The sequence below is a fragment of the Toxorhynchites rutilus genome, chromosome 3 (genome assembly GCF_029784135.1).
Source record: "Toxorhynchites rutilus septentrionalis strain SRP chromosome 3, ASM2978413v1, whole genome shotgun sequence".
Classification (NCBI taxonomy): domain Eukaryota; kingdom Metazoa; phylum Arthropoda; class Insecta; order Diptera; family Culicidae; genus Toxorhynchites; species Toxorhynchites rutilus.
This window is the reverse complement of record NC_073746.1, coordinates 214,945,686-214,963,403: the sequence shown is the minus strand read 5'-3', so window position 1 is coordinate 214,963,403 and position 17,718 is coordinate 214,945,686. Positions and strand designations below refer to the sequence as shown.

Below are 17,718 nucleotides of genomic sequence, written 5' to 3'. Positions count from 1 at the left end.
TGCAACTTCGCTACGCTGAAACCCCATTTGTATCTGATTCCGTGTGGGCCTGGAACGATGTAAAAATCGCCTTTTTTTCATGCTATGATTAACGATTGTTTGGTGTTGCAAATTATGCAGCCGTAATGATAAATATAAACAAGGAAGGGAGATAGCGGGAGGGAAATATTAACGCTAGGGTATTAGTAATTAATCTCTGCTGATGCAAATATTCAGCCTTTTTCCAAGCAGTTAATATTGTTTGTTTTCTGTCATCATAAAGGTTGGTGCCTTTTGACATTGCATCAATGCAATTTGTGCATCAAAAAATTATTTGGGGAATACCAAGTTATTCAATAAGTTATATTAATTTATTCGGGCTCGCGTACCAGTCGCAAAACTGCGTTCAACTAGGATTGCATTTGCGCTAATCTTAATCATAATGAAGCAGTGTTACTCTTTTCGAGGTTGTTGAGATTAACAGATAGAGTTTATTTCGTTTATTTAGTCACCAAGAAAGTAGATGTCGTTTTGGAATTTTGTATGTGATTTGGTTTCGCTTGCCAGTAGCAAAACTTTCTCCATTAAGGATGACAGCTGTGATTATCTCGAGCATGTATTTTCTGAGAGCATAAGAATGAATCATCAAACAATTATCGTCAAATGATTCTACAATAAAAAACAATCATTTCAGGTCGACCAAACTGGTAGAATTTCAAATTTTTCCTAACATTATAAAATAATATCTGCAGTTATAAACAAGCGACTTGAATTAAACTACAGTGTAGTTCTACGTCAACAATGCGGTAGTGTCTTGAACACAACTTCCTATATATTTTTTTGTTCTTCAGGTTCTTGATAATATTAAAAATTTCTGTGGGGCGAGTTAGCATGGTAGGAACGAGTTTCACAGGTGAATCTTGAATCATACCAACCGACTCAGCAACCACCACAGCGACGTTAGTGTCTTCTGGAAGTGAGTTAGCATGTGCTTCGGCAAAATTAACGAATAGTTATTCAGCTTTTTCGGAAGCAGCAGCAATGAGTTTGTCACCATCTTTTAACGGTGAACGGTATTTGCAATTCTTTCTAAGTGCTCTATTGATTTTACACAGATCCTTACATCCGGGTTGCAAGCTTTCAAGTGTATCACATAATTTCTGAAATCGAGCGAGGGAGCACTCTTCGCGTATGCGCCTGTTGAGAACCCAAGTATTATTGCAATGTATTGATCCCTTGAACTGATCCATTGTCTTCTACGCCTATATCGTAGTTAAATTAATTGTCTTGTCGATTCCGGAATCGCTGATGTCACAACATCTTTGAAAAGTAGAACTACTTTATTAATTGCATTTATGACTGAAAGATGAGAGAACGGTGGCGATTGAAGGTGGATCCGTTAGTTGATGATTCGCCGAAAAAGATGATTACTGTAGATCCGCACAATCCGGTTAGTCACCTTTTTTATAGATGGGGCAGATTACCCCGTCTTTCCACTCCTCCGTTAGCTGTTCTGTGTTCCAGATCCTGACTATCAACCGGTGCATACACTCTACAAGTTTTCCCGGTCCTCCCTTAAAGAGTTCTGCTGCGAGGCCATCCTTACCAGCTGCTTTGAGGCACATTTCGGTTCCGGCACAAGGCCATTGTGCGAGGCGTTTAGTTTCGTGAAGAACTTCCGCAATTCTCGAGCACGATAAAACGATACAATAAAACATATAGATTCCCAATCCTGTATTATAATTCCATCACATGGTATGGAAAAATACTGTAACAAATTTCCACTTGAATGATACAAGAAGAATTTAAATTGTATAATATTTGACAACGTTGCAGTATTTCCAATGTGACCATAAATTTAATGAAAATTAAATTTCCCGAAAAGAGAATACAACTACCCGTTCCATGTTGTTTTTTGTTAGCTATGTTGCATATCTATTCTATATATATAAAAACGGATTTCTGTCTGTATGATTCTTATGGACTTGGAAACAACTGAACCGATCGACATGAAATGATAGTTTGAGACCCCTCCCCTCTCTCTAAGGAGGGGCTGCCATACAAATAGAACACGAATTTCTACATTACTCGAGACTTATCAACAAATGAAACGAAATTTAGCATGTGGAGGTTTGTGGATGCAATAAATGATTCTATGGTGGTTAGACACTCCACCCCCTTTCTAAGGGGGGGGGGGGGTCTGCTATACAAATGAAACACAAATTTCTGCATCAATCGAGAATTAATCAAGCAAATGAAACCAAGTTAGGCATATGGAGATTTTAGGGTGCAATAAATGTTTTACGGTGATTAGATACTCCTCATCCACTCCTTTCTCTAAAGAGGGGGGAGAAGGTGCTGAACAACTCGAGAACTAATCAAACAAATGGAATCAAAATTAGCATATAGAGGTTTTAGGGATCGATAAATGTTTCTATGATAGTTCGACACTCCTCCCCCCTCTCTAAAGGGGGGCTCCCATACAAATGAAACATAAATTTTTGCATAACTCGAGAACTAATCAAAATTGAGCATATTCGGCATGTGGAGGTTTTACGGGGCACGAAACGTTTTTATGGTGAATCGACATTTCTCCTCCCTCTCTAAGGGGGCTCCCACACGAATGAAACACAAATTTCTGTATAACTCGAAAACTAATCAAACAAAAGGAGCCGAATCGGCATGTTGAGGTTCTAGGGGTCACGAAAACTTTATATGGTAAATAGACACTCCTACCCTCTCTCTGAGGAGGAAGGGGGTTTTGGTAGAAGTACTAGGAATTTTATAGTAAAAGGTAAATTCAACGGGGTCGATTAGAAGATCAATCAATGAACAGTTCTGCGATTGGACCCATGAACTTGCGCTTAGTAAGAAAAAGTGAATGTTTGAAGGTGTTGATAACAAAAAACAAATTTTGGGCGAGACGAAGTTTGCCGGGTCGACTAGTTTTTTATATTTCAACATTTGAGCCGCCCACCACTATTAATTCGAACACAACTGTACCTGCGGAAAATAATGGTTAAAGTAATCATAAATGCAACTTATTAAAACGAAAATAAAATGTATTGTGTATTTTCATTTTGAAATCCAATAACATAGATGCATTTTGTTATATTTTCATTGCGTAGCTTTTTTATACTTTCATTTGATCTTTGGAATAGTTTTGCACAATTTCCATTGGTATAAATGCTATTTATATAAATGTGTGTATGTGATGTACAGCTTTACCCCATTTTAGGAACCGGCTTTCTTGATAAACTGCACTAGGGTTCGCATTGGACGTCCGGTCATACCCTTCGATCCGGTATAGCTTTGATCGCTGCAGTCACCCATAACGCCGGCTATATCGACATGCAACCACGGTGTTTCCTTGTCCACAAATTGCCTTAAAAATGCTGCCGCTGTGCAAGAACCACCACCCTTTCCCTTTCCGAGGTTATTGAGGTCATAGCCATTATGATCGCACATTTGATCGGAGTAATGCTTGAACAAAGGCATCCGCCAAACTCGATCTCCACTCTCGTAGCCTGCTTCGTGAATCTGTTCCCAAAGTTTGTTGCTGGTGGAAAACACCCCGGCTACGCAATCGCCAAGGGCTACTTTGATGGCACCTGTTAATGTTGCGATATCCAGAATGAATAACGGATTGAAACTGAAAAACGAAACATGATAAACATCTGACTAATTGTGGTTTGTTCTTGACTTTTACGTTGAGGCATAACATAGTGCATCGGCCAAAATGAGTCTTCCTTCTGCATCAGTGTTATCAACACAAATGCTCTTTCCGTTCATAGCAAAAACAACATCTCCTGGTTTTGTGGCAGTTCCACTAGGCATATTCTCACACAGGGGAATGAATCCTATAAATTTAAACATATGTATCAGACAAGTGTATGATGCAATAATTTTTTTTTGTTCTGTATACCTTTGACGTGGACCGGTACTTTCTGCCGTGCCAGTGCATAAATAGTCGCAGCGACATTGGCTGCGCCGCCCATGTCGGCTCTCATTTGATCCATACTGGCCGACGGTTTGAGGCTAATGCCACCAGAATCGAACGTTACGCCTTTTCCTACCAGCGCAATGCATTTGTCCGCACTATTATCGCCCTTGTAGGTTATTTCTAGAAACTTTGCTGGTTCCTTAGTGCCGTTGGTGACCGACAGAAACGAGCCCATTTGTTTCACTCTTGCCCATTCTTCATCGTAAATCTGCACGTCGACATTGAGTGATGCTAATTTTGTTTTCACGTTCTCTGAGAAAATCGTTGGAGTCATTAGGTTGGCGGGTGTTTCCATGAGTCTGTCAAAAAAAGAAAAAAAATAGGTTCAACCGCCACGTTTGAATACAAGCTGTGTGACATACTTCCTAGCCCAATTCTGAGCATCTGCCAGTATAGATCCTTTATCCCATTCTTCGGATCCGCTGTTATTCTCGGCTAGAGCCACGGTCGGTAGTGATGTTTGTTTTTCCTTGTTTTTATACTCTTGGAACTTGTAATTGGCCAGACCAGCGCCTTCCGCTGCCGCTTCGGCATCTTCCAAATCTTCCACCTCGATGGTGCCGATTTTACACGCAGACAAAGCGCGCACTCCAGCGGCTGCGGCGATGCGCACGTTTTCCTTAACGCCATTTATTTCATCTAGTTCGTCCCATTTGGAGGCGTCGCCTAGACCGGCTACTGCTACGGCAGGATATTTTCCCAAATCCCAGTAGATGCGGGCACTGCCGGAACTGATTGGTCCGCAGCTAAAATGGATCAACATGGAATTATTAATTATATTTCATTAGGTGCAATCCGTGGGCCACATGTTTTATTCGATTATGATCGGGATTGGGTTATTTTTTACACTTCAAACGTTGAGAGTTTATGAAAACTATTGCTAACTAGCTGACCCGGCAAACGTTGTTCTGTCATATAAATTATTTCCAGTGAATTTTTTAGTTGGCAAAAGAGAAATAACGAAAAGGTAAGATAATTTGAATGTTATAGTTAAGATCTACAAAAATGATCTATTTGATGATTTTCACAGCAGAACACCCGCTTTCCTCGTATTTTTATATGTATATTTATTGAGTAGACAAACACAGCGATATATAGATGAGTCAGCGTTTCCAGGGTGTCGACTAAGGATTGCATTACCGTGCCAAAATTTCAATAACCGGTTATTCGGTAATGAAGATTTCATTACCGGTAAAACCGGTAAATTACCGGTAAAAACATACTTTAAAATACCCAATTTTCTTGAAGAAACGGCTTTTATTTAGAACGATTAGTTTTTCAAAAAACATCCTGAATGTTTTTGTTGGTTTAAATATTACTTAAGGACACAGAGAATGTTATTTATGTTGTCTTCTAATCTAGATAGGATCTCATAATGCTGGGCGTACAGTACGAAGAGTACCAAACACCATTGTCATGCATTTGCCTCTGAAGGACCATTTATATATTGCTTGTAGTTGACTTGACAGTAAGCAGCTACTGAGTGAACTCGCTTGACAATCGGTTGACTCGCCAGGACTCGCCAGGACTCGCCTTGTCTGTTCACACAGTGTGAGTTGCTGGCATATAACTAGATACAACAGCACGGGGATGCCAGATGAGTTTTCAAATGTCCATCAAATAATCAAAAACAGCAATCAGGTCCGAATTTGACAGATAATTGATCCGAAATCGACTTCTCTATTGGCAGTTTGCGTCTCAGGTTTTCAGTTGCATTTATTATTACACAGTTTTATCGCGAAATGCACATTTTATAGTGCTAAGTTTAGTGGAAATATAAAAAATATATAGAAAAACAGTTAAACGAAGGTCAGGGCCACGTGCTTTAAGAAGTCAAATAACAAGAAGTATGAAATTTTCATTCAAATTTTAACAGTTTAAAACTGCCTTCGAACTTACTGATCTGGTAGAGAAATCAAAAATGCTTTTTATATTCTTTATATTCCTCACAATCACGGATGCCGCCATTTAATATAAATATTCTCTTTTCGATTAGATATGCCAGGTATCTTTCTCAAATATCCTCGCACGGTATATGGAGATCTCTTGTGATGTCTACACTCATGGATGGCTTATGTTCTTGTTTCCAAGGAAACTATCTCAAAAAGAAAGCATGCTACGCCAGCGTGCAAAAAAATTAACAATGATTTCGTTTAGAAATTATTTGTTTTTTCCAATATTTGTCAAGTCTGTTAATATCTTCGCATACATTTAAATTTTGGCATCCCTGATTCTCACGCTAAATGCTGTTTTTGACATTTTGTGGGATGCGAGTGCGAGTAAAATCAAAAAAAACTTTGATGAACCTTTTGAAAAAACTTTGATGAAAACTCCCAACCTCCCAGCCGGATAACACATGACACTAACTGGCATGATGCGTTCACACTTTGTGAGTAGCTATACAGCGACCAGAACTGGCATCATCCAATTCCTTTATCGCTGTCAGTTCTTCATTGCTGAAGTTTATCTTGCATTTCGTTTTCAGATCGAGCAGCGATTTTTTGAACTGAAGTTCGCAGTTCGTAGGTCGGAACTCATAGATCTTATTTGATTCTCGAGTAATAATTCAAAGCGGCATAAAGGCAAATATTATTTATGGCGTAAAAAAAATTACCGAAATTATCGGTTATTGATTGTAAAATTACCGGTAATTCGATAATGGAAAATGACCCGGTATTACCGGTAAAACCGGTTAACAAAACCATGAAAATCAGGGAATATCAGGGATTTCAAACAATGTCAGGGAAAATCAGAGAATATAAGAGAATTTCGTCACCAATCTGGAAGAAATTAAATTCCTGCATAAGGATCGATTTACTGTTTAAATCGGTACCAGAGAATCGATCTTTGCTGAATCTATCTTTGAAAAATCGAATAGTTTTTTTTTACAATTTATTTACTTATTCTATATGAGTGCTGTCTTTCCATTAAACAATGAATAAACATTTCACATTTATACTCAAAGATGTAACGCATTTTATTTTGATTTTTAGCATTAAGAACATAAAACAAACATTAAGGGCAGATTTTTCTTTATTTTCCAGGGCATTCATCTTGTACCATCATTGAATTCAATAAATTAATTGAAAATTATTATTAAAAATTCAACAACTGATATATTCATGCAGAACTCCGCTGACAAAATAATCCCATAAAATAACGTACCATATCTCTGGTATTTATTCAAAATCTTGCTGGACCTGATGTCACTATTCAATTTCGTCACAATTTTCACTGTCCGCGTAATAGGACTGTGATGGTGTAAATAGGACTTGCAATCACTGTTTAGTAATGACCAAACTTACAAAACATCTTCTCCTAAATTTACGAACACTGATTTGGCAACCTTGAAAAAGATCCAATGTTTATGAAGTTTTATTATACACTGCGTTTCACAACTATAGAACCACTAATTTTTCTGAGTTTCCAGAGATATGTAAGAAGTCGGTTGTATCGAAGTATATGGTGTAGAATATAATAGCGATCTTCATTTATAAGCCTGGCCATTTGAACTTTATTGTTGTGTTCAGGCGCGAAACATTCAAAAAACTAAAATCCCAGTGTTTAATAACTATAGAACCAGATGGAAAAACTCTCAGTCCTATACAAAATTAACGTAAATTTCACATGAATTACAATAATTTTCTAATACGTAGATCATTATTAGTTTTCAATCAGTTCAAATATTCCATTCGGGGTGATTTCGACCAAGCTGCGTCATGTTGTAGTGTGTATCTCGTTCTACGCAGAGGATACTGCTCGTTTAAGCGCTTTAAATCACTCATACCGTTGGTGAGCTTCATCTACTATTCGTAGATCACTCCTCAATCATTCTTGATAGGGGTTTGATCTAGTGAAGAAGCTGACCAGTCCAGAATCTGAAGTCTCTACCATGCCCTGACCTTCTGAATTTTATGAATTGATGCAAAATTACTCAATTATCACATTGTTTTTATGTAAAAACAGCACTAAATTATTCTGAAGTACTCCCTTGCACTTCTGACTGTTCATTCGTGTTGATGGTAAGCTATCTGAAATAGGCATTTTTGAGAAAATTTTCTCCATACCATAGAAATCCCATCTCTAAAACTGTGGGTCCAAGAATTAATGTGGAAGCTAATCCCACGAGTTTTACTGTTTTGGGAGAACTTCTCTGATAAAAAGAAATTCAACTTGAATAGAATTTTTTCATACTAGAAGGACTTACGGAAAGTGCCATGTAATTTTCAACTCGTAACATTGCAGACGGCAGTTTGTTGGTTTGAGGGAAATATCTTCAAAAAGGCCTGGTTCAGATAGCTTTTCATCAACACGAATGCACAGGCAGAAGTGCAACGAAGTACTTCAGAATCATTTAGTGCTGTTTTAGCATCAAAAGTAGTAATTTGGCATCAATTCATAAAATCCAGAAGGTCAGGGCATGGTTGCATGAATAGAGGCTTCAGATTCTGAACTGGTCAGCTTCTTCACTAGATCAAAAACCCCTATCAACAACTTATGAAGAATGATCGTACGAATAGTAGATGCAGCTCACAAGCAGTATTAGTGATTTGAAGAGCTTAACCGGACAGTATCCTCTGTGTAGAACGGAATACACATTATAACATGGCGCAGCTTGGTCGAAACCACCCCAAATGGGATATTTGTACAGATTGAGAACTAAAGATGACCTACGAATTAGAAAATTATTGTAATTCATGTGAAATTGACGTTAATTTTGTATAAGAGTTAGAGTTTTTCCATCTGGTTCTATAGTTATGAAACACTGGAATTTTAGTTTTTTGGATGTTTCGCGCCTGAACACAACAATAAAGTTCAAATGACCAGGCTTATAAATGAAGATAGTTATTATATCCTACGCCAAATACTTCAAATCAACCGACTTCTTACATATCTCTGGAAACTCAGAAAAATTGAGTGGTTCTATAGTTGTGAAACGCAGTGTATGATTTTTGGTGAGATTAAAAACAATGTTCACTGAAAAAATAAATTTAAAAAAATCGCGCGGATTTCGCCTATAGACGACGCTTGTAGTGAAAGGGTTAACATCGAATGTTTTTATGGAAACATGCGTGACGAAGCGGTTGTGCTATGCGACATAGTTATGATACTATGTTTCACTTTAGAAGGATAGCATTAAGAATAGCACAGAAGGGAGTCAAAAGTTTACAAGAAAATAAATGCTTCGTTAAGATCGTAACAGTTTCGTGAGATTATCCAAATCAAAATAAAAATGACTCGTTCTGTACAGTTATCTTTGAACTGCATTTAAAAATTAAATTGCGTATTTTTACGACGTTTCTAAGTCGTTGTTTAACTCAATATCAACAATCACATACAATTCGTTTATTCGAAGATATCGACATACGTAAACAAATGTCATTGTATTTTGTTTTAAGAACTACAACTACAGAACTAGTAGAAAATTTGATCACCAGTCTACATATGGAGTTTTTATGAAAAATTACTCGAAGATCAGGGAAAGTCAGGGAATTTTATTTTGGATTTTGAGTCGACACCCTGGTTTCTCTTGTGATGATGAGTTTTACATGCGCGGGAAACCTTCGTTTCATATATAAGATAGTATCAAGTTTACTTTCTACACATGGACTTGGAAATTGTACTTCAAAATGATCCATCTGAAGTTTTTCAAATTTGTAAATATTAAACAAACAAAATTAACTAGTGTTTTGTAGAACATGCCTTGAGCAAAAAATTAAATATTCTAAATATAAAATATTCTCTTTCCACGAAGGGGCAACTTCAACTTAGGTAACAAAAAAGTCGTACGTGGCCATATCAGGTGAATGTGGTCAAATAATTCAGTACAATTCGGGCTCGGTGCGATGGCGCACATTTCCCACCGTTTCCGGCCGTTTGCGACGTACAGGTAGACACTAATGATCGGATGGCACTAAAACCTGACAGATGTGCTGCCGTAATTTGGCGAAGTGACGTGAGCGCTAGAAGGAGAATTTCCGTTCGAGGTTTTTCTTAAAATTGCAAGTACGAGGGCGGTCCGATAAGTACTTAGCCTCATCGCCCGGTGGTGTCAGTATCGCAAGAGAGATTACTTATCGTGTAGTATATTCTTGTAAACGGCTAGTGTCAAAATTTCAGCCTAATCGGACTCGTAGTTTTGTTTTGACCGTGTGGGTGGAAGCGGACGTATCCGCGGATTTTAGAAAAATGGAAAAAGAGTAATATCGATCGGTGATTCGATTCTTGTTTTTGGAAAGGAAATCGCGCAGCGAAATCAAAGAATGCTTAGACGCTGTATACGGTGACTCTGTATACGGTTCAACGTGGTCGCACGTCGGTTTTTGATGAGCCACGCCCAGGTGCTACGAAAACGGCTACCACGGAGGATAACGTGACAAAAATCCACGATCTCGTATTGGCAGACCATCGATTGAAGGTGCGCAAGTTAGCTGGAACAATAGGCATCTCAAAAGACCGCGTGGGTCATGTCCTGCATCAAATTTTGGGCATGAGAAAGCTGTCGGTGCGATGGGTGTCGTGTTTGGTCACTCCGGACAACAAGCGAAACCGTGAGACCACTTCAGAGCAGTGTTTGACGCTGTTGAGGCGCAATCCAAAGGAGTTTCTGCGTCGTTTCGGGATCGTCGACGAAACATCGATCCACTGGTACACACCAGAGACCAAGGAACAGTCGAAACAGTGGACTTCACCCGGCGAACGTGCTCCGAAGAAGGCGAAGACTGTCCTATCGGCCGGAAAGGTGATGGCCACCGTTTTCTGGGAAGGTATGATCTACATCGACTCTCTGGAGATAGGAAAAACGGTCACAGGGCTCTACTATGCAAATTTATTGGGCCGATTCGACGCCAAATTGCAAAAAAAACGGCCCCATTTTGCGAAGAATAAAGTGCTCTTCCACCATGACAACGCACCGATTCCGCCGTCGCCATGGCCAAATTGGTCAAATCGCACTACGAACTGCTGCCCATCCACCGTATTCTCCAGATTTGGCCCCGTGCAAGTTTTTTTTTGTTTTCAAACTTAAAAAAGTCATTCGCCGGGCAGAAATTTCAGTCGAATGAGGAAGTCATCGCCGCCACGGAGGCCTACTTTGCAGACCTCGAGAAAACGTATTTTTCAGATGGATTGAATAAGTTGAAGCATCGCTGGGTCAAGTGTATCGAACTAAAAGGAGACTATGTTGAGAAATAGATCGTCACATTTCCAAAATTTTTGTTTTTTTTTTGTAGGCTAAGTACTTATCGGACTGCCCTCGTACATGTTTGATACAGAAAATATAGGAACATGAAGACATCTCAAATCGGACGATTCCTTCCTTGAGTGCTGCGTCCATTTTTATTTATATAGATAAAAGATATAAGAGTACGTTTTTACATCTGAAAATACATTTCCACTTTCGAACAAAGATCAATTTCGTTAGCACAAACATCAAATGAACTAACAATGCTTGTAATTGTAATCACTATGTAAGTTCGACTGAAAAGTTCATAAGGTTGACGTCTAGATGGTGCCTCTTGCAAAAATCTACTTGACTATCACTAAGCACCATATTTCAATGGATACGTGTCAAAATTTGACAGTAATCGGTCGATTGGTTCGTTAGTTTCAGCATTGAGAGTGAAGCAACTTTTGTTATTGTGAAAAAATGTAAAAATCACTAATCAATCAATGGCAAAATTGCATGAATTGTGCTTCGAATTGCTTTCGCATCCACCGTATTCTCCAGATCTGGCCCCCGGCGACTATTTTCTGTTCGCAGACCTGATAAGAATGCTCGCTGGCAAGGAATTCAAGACCGACGATGAAGTGATTACCGAAACTGAGGCCTATTTTGAGGAAAAACCGAAAGAGTACTATAAAAATGGTATCAAGTTGCAAGATCGCTATAATCACTGTATCGCACTCGAAGGCAATTATGTTGAATAATAAAATTGAATTTTGCAAAAAAAAATTGCTTTACTGTGTTACCTTATAAACTTTTCAGCCGAGCTGTTAATTAGTTAATTGTAGAACATATGGGAATTGAATTTTCCGAGTTTTCTTATTTTCCTTCAGAGTTTTCTGAAAATTTTCAATTGTCATGTTTGGTTGGAATATGGTTTGTTGAAATATGTGTAATATTTCATGGAACTCCCTCTTCGTTCCAGAGGAGGAAGGGGTGCCAAACCATCATAAAATCATCACAAAATCATAAAATAATTACCCAAAAATAGCAGCTCATAGTATACCAAACCCAGCAGGTCCCACCAAAGACAGCATAACCTTCTGGCCGTGAATATTTCGCGCGGCCGTCGATGTTGATGCATGGCCGGGGTATCCATATGTTGCCCGAAGCTTAGGATTGTCGTAATGGACCCACTTTTCATCGCCAGTAACGATTCGATGCAAGAAACCCTTTCTTTTATGCCATTGGAGCAATTGTTCGCACGTGAAAAAACGGCGTTCGACGTCTCGTGGCTTCAATTCATATGGCACCCAATGTCCTATCTTTCGGATCACGTTCGCTGAGCTGGAGCATGGTCACCATAAACTTCCACCAAAATGCGATGACTTTCCGCAGCTTTTTTCTTCGTATTGAAGTAACACTCCCCGCAAAAACACTCTCGTTGGTACGAAATTCGACATATTTCAAGTGGCAAAAAAACTATGTTGTTTACGCTTCAATTTTTTGACATATATCATGAGTCATGAGTTTTTGGGTTAAGAACCAACAATAACTTTGAGTAGGATTAAGATATTGACATGTCCTTCATCGCAAAATGTTGGTCTTGATAAGCTCCAAAAGTCGTACGAACACAGTTTTGATGTAGAATTAAAAACATAAAAGTTAGAGCAAAAAACCTGTTTTTTCATGGTCACCCTAATGCGACTTAGAAAAAAAGCGCTAAATCGATTATATTAAAAGATAGAAAAAAGCTTTGTTCTACAAAGTTGTTGAAAATAACTGGAGATACAATATTGTCGAACTATGTTTATCTCTATCTATAAAGATAAGAAAGATAGATTTTATCGAACACAGTTTTGTCTAAAGAATGAATATCTCCCACAAAGTTGTTTTTAACGCTTTCTTTTTAAGTTGCCTGAAACCTTAAAAAAACGGGTTTTTTACTCTAACTTTAATTTTTTTTGTATTCTACATCAAAATTGTGTTCGTACGACTTTAGAGCTTATCAACACCAACATTTTGCAATGCAGAGTTATCCATCTTAATCTTAATCCTGCTCAAACTTATTGATGGGTTTTCACCCAAAACTCATGATTCCAATTTTTATTTACTCAAACACAAAATAAGCTTTGAAAATCACATATTATATAGAGTGAGATTTGTTCTTTTAAATTCCGCCAACAAATATTTTTTTGTTTGCTCCAGAATGACAAACAAATGAAAAAAGCATATTTTTTGGGAAGAAATATCAATAACTTTGAGTGAAGTTGAGATATTCTGCATCGCAAAATGTTTGTTATAGTAAGTTCTAAAAGTCTTTTGAAGACAGTTTGTATGTAGAATTTGAAATATAAAAGAGCAAAAAAAACAGTTTTTTTCATGGTGACCCTAACGCAACCTAAAAAAAGCGCAATATAGGTTATTTGGAAGGATAGAAAAAAATTTCGTTCTACAAAGATGTCTCAAATAATTGGGGCTACAACATTGTCGAACTATGTTTACCTCTATCTATAAAGAAAAGAAAGTTATATTTTTCATTTTATCGACACTTTTGTCACCCTATTTTTCATAACATAAAAATGAGCGCTCTATCATATGTAACAACTTTGTCGAAGACAGTTTTTTGTCTATAAACATAAAACAAATATTTAAATCAGTGAACTTGATTAAAAAATAATATTCAGATGATTTTTGAACACTCTTCTCTATTCTGCGCGGCGAACAATGTGAGAAGGTAAATGGCGTGACTATAGTTTGTCGTTAGGCGTCGTGCACAAATTACGTAACGCAAAAAAAATGCGATTTTTTGACCTCCTTCGGACCCCCTTTCTCGTTTGATCCTCCATCCACATTATTTATGATTCTTCTTCTTCTTCAATGGCACTAACGTTCCTAGAGGAACTTCGCCATCTCAACGTAGTATTACTTGCGTCATTTTTATTAGTACTTAGTTGAAATTTCTATGCCAAATAACACGCCTTGAATGCATTCTGAGTGGCAAGCTCTAGAATACGCGTGATCACAGTGCAAGTCGGAGGAAATTTCTTTGACGAAAAATTCCCCCGACCAGAACGGGAATCGAACCCGAACACCCGGCATGTTAGTTATGACACTAACCACTCGGCCAAGGAAGCACGAATTTATTCAAGGAAGCATTATTTATGATTACATCAGGCAATTCGCTCACCATTTTGAAATCGAGCCCATTAGAAAATGCGTTCAAAAAACAGTGTCTTCCTGAACGAACTGCAACGTACATTGGACCACTGTATTTAACTGCTTCAGTATGACCAAGGTATCATAGCATTCTGCAATAACAGACGGAATTAGACATGACAAAATCATAATCTACGTTTTAGGTCTGAAAAACTCTTTTTTTGTTAGTTTTTTTCTCAAAAGATCAGTATTGAAATCTGTATTAGGTTTATAAGTTCGATTTTTAGGCATAATTTTAGCTTCAGTCTCTTTGATTGGCATAGAAATGTTTGATTAACCGATGTTGATGGTATCCACGTAATGCCAGGAAACATATGCAATGTAGTAAAAGTACATTGTCTTGTTGAGGTGCAATGGAAATTTATTCAGTTACCAGGGGATGCTTGTTCACATTGGGCAACATAAATACCTTCATTATAATATATTTCAGGTACACACAAAAATGTAATGGTAGTAATGAATAAAAAGGTAGCATAAAAAAGCTACACTGGAGAACTGTTAACTCTTGAGAAGGGCACATAAAGTTACTATATAGCTAATGCTTAGGATATGGACAGGACAGGATTTTTTCATTCTAAACAAATTAATTGAGTATGTTTTTATTTAAATTTCTATTTTTATTCAAACTTTAGTCTTCCAACCATTTGATGATTCAGCAGATAATCCTAAAAGCTATTGTTTTGTTCTCGCCCTGTTCAGTTACTTCTATTTCTACATCGTCCACAGCTACATAGATATCTTCAGATGCTTTTCAAAATCTTCAAAGTCTGGTCCTGGAACATCAGATTAGATGTATTATTCTTGACATATATTACTAAGATAAAGTGTTCTGGTGTCCGAAATAATCTGAGTGAATTCAGGTGTTTCGATTTGTTTTGTGCTATTCAACAATCAATAGCAAAACGTAGTTATAAAACAGTAAAGGATTCCGGTCGTAGTTGAATCTCTCTAGGTTATGTTCAACGGTGGATTCCAATGAGAGCGGGCGAATTCAGCATTTTCAATGGTTCCAGCTTTAATGTTTCCTGAACCGATTTAATCCCTTCTTGTCGCTTTGAGCTGTGCATTTTCAATTTATTTGAAAAATAAACTTTCAAAGGAAATAAATTTTCACGACAGTATGAGTGCACTTTTGGAATTTACATTCTCTGTGCTTTAGCAAGAAAAAGATAAACGATGTTTTTCATTTACGATAACGCTATATAAATAAAATAGGTGAGATGGGAAAAAATATTATTAACCTCAAACTTGAAACGTTATTTTTAAAAATCTGTAATTTCTGTATGAAACACAAAACATTGGTAATCTGTATCTACAGATTCTTGGTTTAAAAAAAGTCAAAAAAATCTGTAGAAATGCAGACTATTATTTAGGAATGGTAACCAGGGTTGCCATATATACAGAATATTCTGTATTTTACAGATTTCTTGCCAAATTTCAGATACAGAATCTGTATATACAGAATTACAGATTTTCAGCGAAAATACAGAATTTACAGATTTTTTTTAAAATTCAATTTTAAATATTAAATTTATCACAGTGAATGCATAGATATCTTGATTCATAAAAAAATTGGACGCAACGCAACGAGATGGCTTTCGTTGGAGGCCGTTATTAAGCGAAATCTTGAGCGATTTGAAGAGCTTAAACTATTTTGATTATGTATGAGCATAATCAATCCATCAATCGTGTATTGACTCATTTAAACGTCCCTATGACTAAACCGATTATTCTGTTCCTAAACTTTGTTCTACCGCTCATCAATAATGTCAATCGCTCCTTTCAATCAGAAAGTTCTCAATTTTGAGAACTTTTCAATGAGAGAAGACTGTTATTGTTGATCATGTTGGGTAACTTATGTTTGGAGAGCTACATGCAACGATTCGTTGATGCTGACCTTGATGTGAAAGATTTTGGAGACTTTCTGAAGAAGCCTGAGGATGTTTGCGTTGGTATCGATGCAGAAGAAGTTAAAAAAGTTTTGGATGTAGCTAGGAAGTTGATCTTCAAAACGACTTGCCGTGACTTCTATACAGCCATTCCATGTCAAACCGATATAGTAGTTCTCAGACTTTCGTAAAAAGTGCTAGTTTCGTTCTTTATAGCAAACTATTAGACCCGTATTTTTTTTAATTTTTCTGTTATGTGAACATTTTTATTTTAGCGTGATCCGAAATATATATATATATATTTTCCCCTTTTTTCCAAAAATGACATTTTTTAAAAATTCATAACTTGTGAACTACTAAACCGATTTAGACGGTCGACATATATAATTAAAGCTTATGAGCTAGTCATTCTTGGAAAAAATGCTACGTTTGCAAAAATTGTAGGTTTTGGTTTTGTCATTATTGATTATATTGGCTTTTTTATAGTTTTCATGGTCTCGGGACCAAGGGCGTCAATTTGTTTTATAATTTTTAGGGAATGCTGAGAATTTTTCACATAACATATCTCGAAACCAGGGAGGCGTTTCTTTTCGTTTTTAAGTTATGATTTTTCAAAGTTACCCGATGGTTCAAAAAATCATTTTTCCCTTTTTTTTTTCCAAAAATGACTTTTTTCAAAAAAATATTACTTTTGAACTACTGGACCGATTCAGATGATCGACATATCAAATTGAAGCCTAGATAGCCTTTCTTCAAAATATAACACACTTGCCAATTAATTGGAGTCATACATCCAGTCTAGTCGCATAGAAATATTGAACGAAAACTGAAAACATGTTAACTTTGAAAGATCATAACTTAAAAACGAAAAATAACACCTCTCTGGTATTCGGATGTATTACGAGAAAAAACCTCAGCTTTCAGGAAAAAATATAAAAAATATGGCGCTCTTGGTCCCGAAACGATGTAAGCTATAGAAAACAAATATAATCAATAATTACGAAAACAAAATCCATTTCTATTCAGAGTGTTTTCAAACAAGACTAGCTTATTGGCTTTAATTTGATATGTCGATCATCTGAATCGGTCCAGTAGATCAAAAGTTATGATTTTTTTTGTGGTGAAAAAAATGGAAAAAAAAATTTCGGACATCGGTTATCTTTGAAAAATAATAACTCAAAAACAAAAAAAAAAGCCTCCCTGGTTTCGAGATATGCAATGTGAAAAATTCCCAGCTTTTTAGAAAAAATATAAAAAAATATAGCGCCTTTGGTCCCGAGACCATGAAAACTATAAAAAACAATCAATCAATAATAACGAAAACATAATTCAAATTTTCTGTAACCGTAGTATTTCGAAAAAGATCAGCTAATTGGCTTTAATTTAATATATCGTTCATTAGAATTGATACAGTGGTTCAAAAGTTATGAATTTTTTGAAAAAGTCTTTTTGGGAAAAATGCC

The 17,718-nt window shown here is 36.9% G+C and overlaps 1 protein-coding gene across 1 annotated transcript in view; it reads right to left on the bottom strand.

The window, feature by feature from the left end:
• Positions 1–3,020: 3,020 nt before the first annotated feature.
• The window catches only part of LOC129775651 (E3 ubiquitin-protein ligase COP1-like), a 43,684-nt gene continuing 28,986 nt past the window's right edge, over positions 3,021–17,718 (bottom strand). The window contains exons 3-6 of the mRNA XM_055780633.1: positions 4,345–4,728; positions 3,905–4,281; positions 3,689–3,839; positions 3,021–3,631 (exon numbers count right to left, since the gene is read on the bottom strand). Coding sequence (XP_055636608.1) covers positions 3,214–3,631; positions 3,689–3,839; positions 3,905–4,281; positions 4,345–4,728 — 1,330 coding nt within the window. The 3' untranslated portion in view covers positions 3,021–3,213. The remainder of the gene's footprint in view (positions 3,632–3,688; positions 3,840–3,904; positions 4,282–4,344; positions 4,729–17,718) is intronic.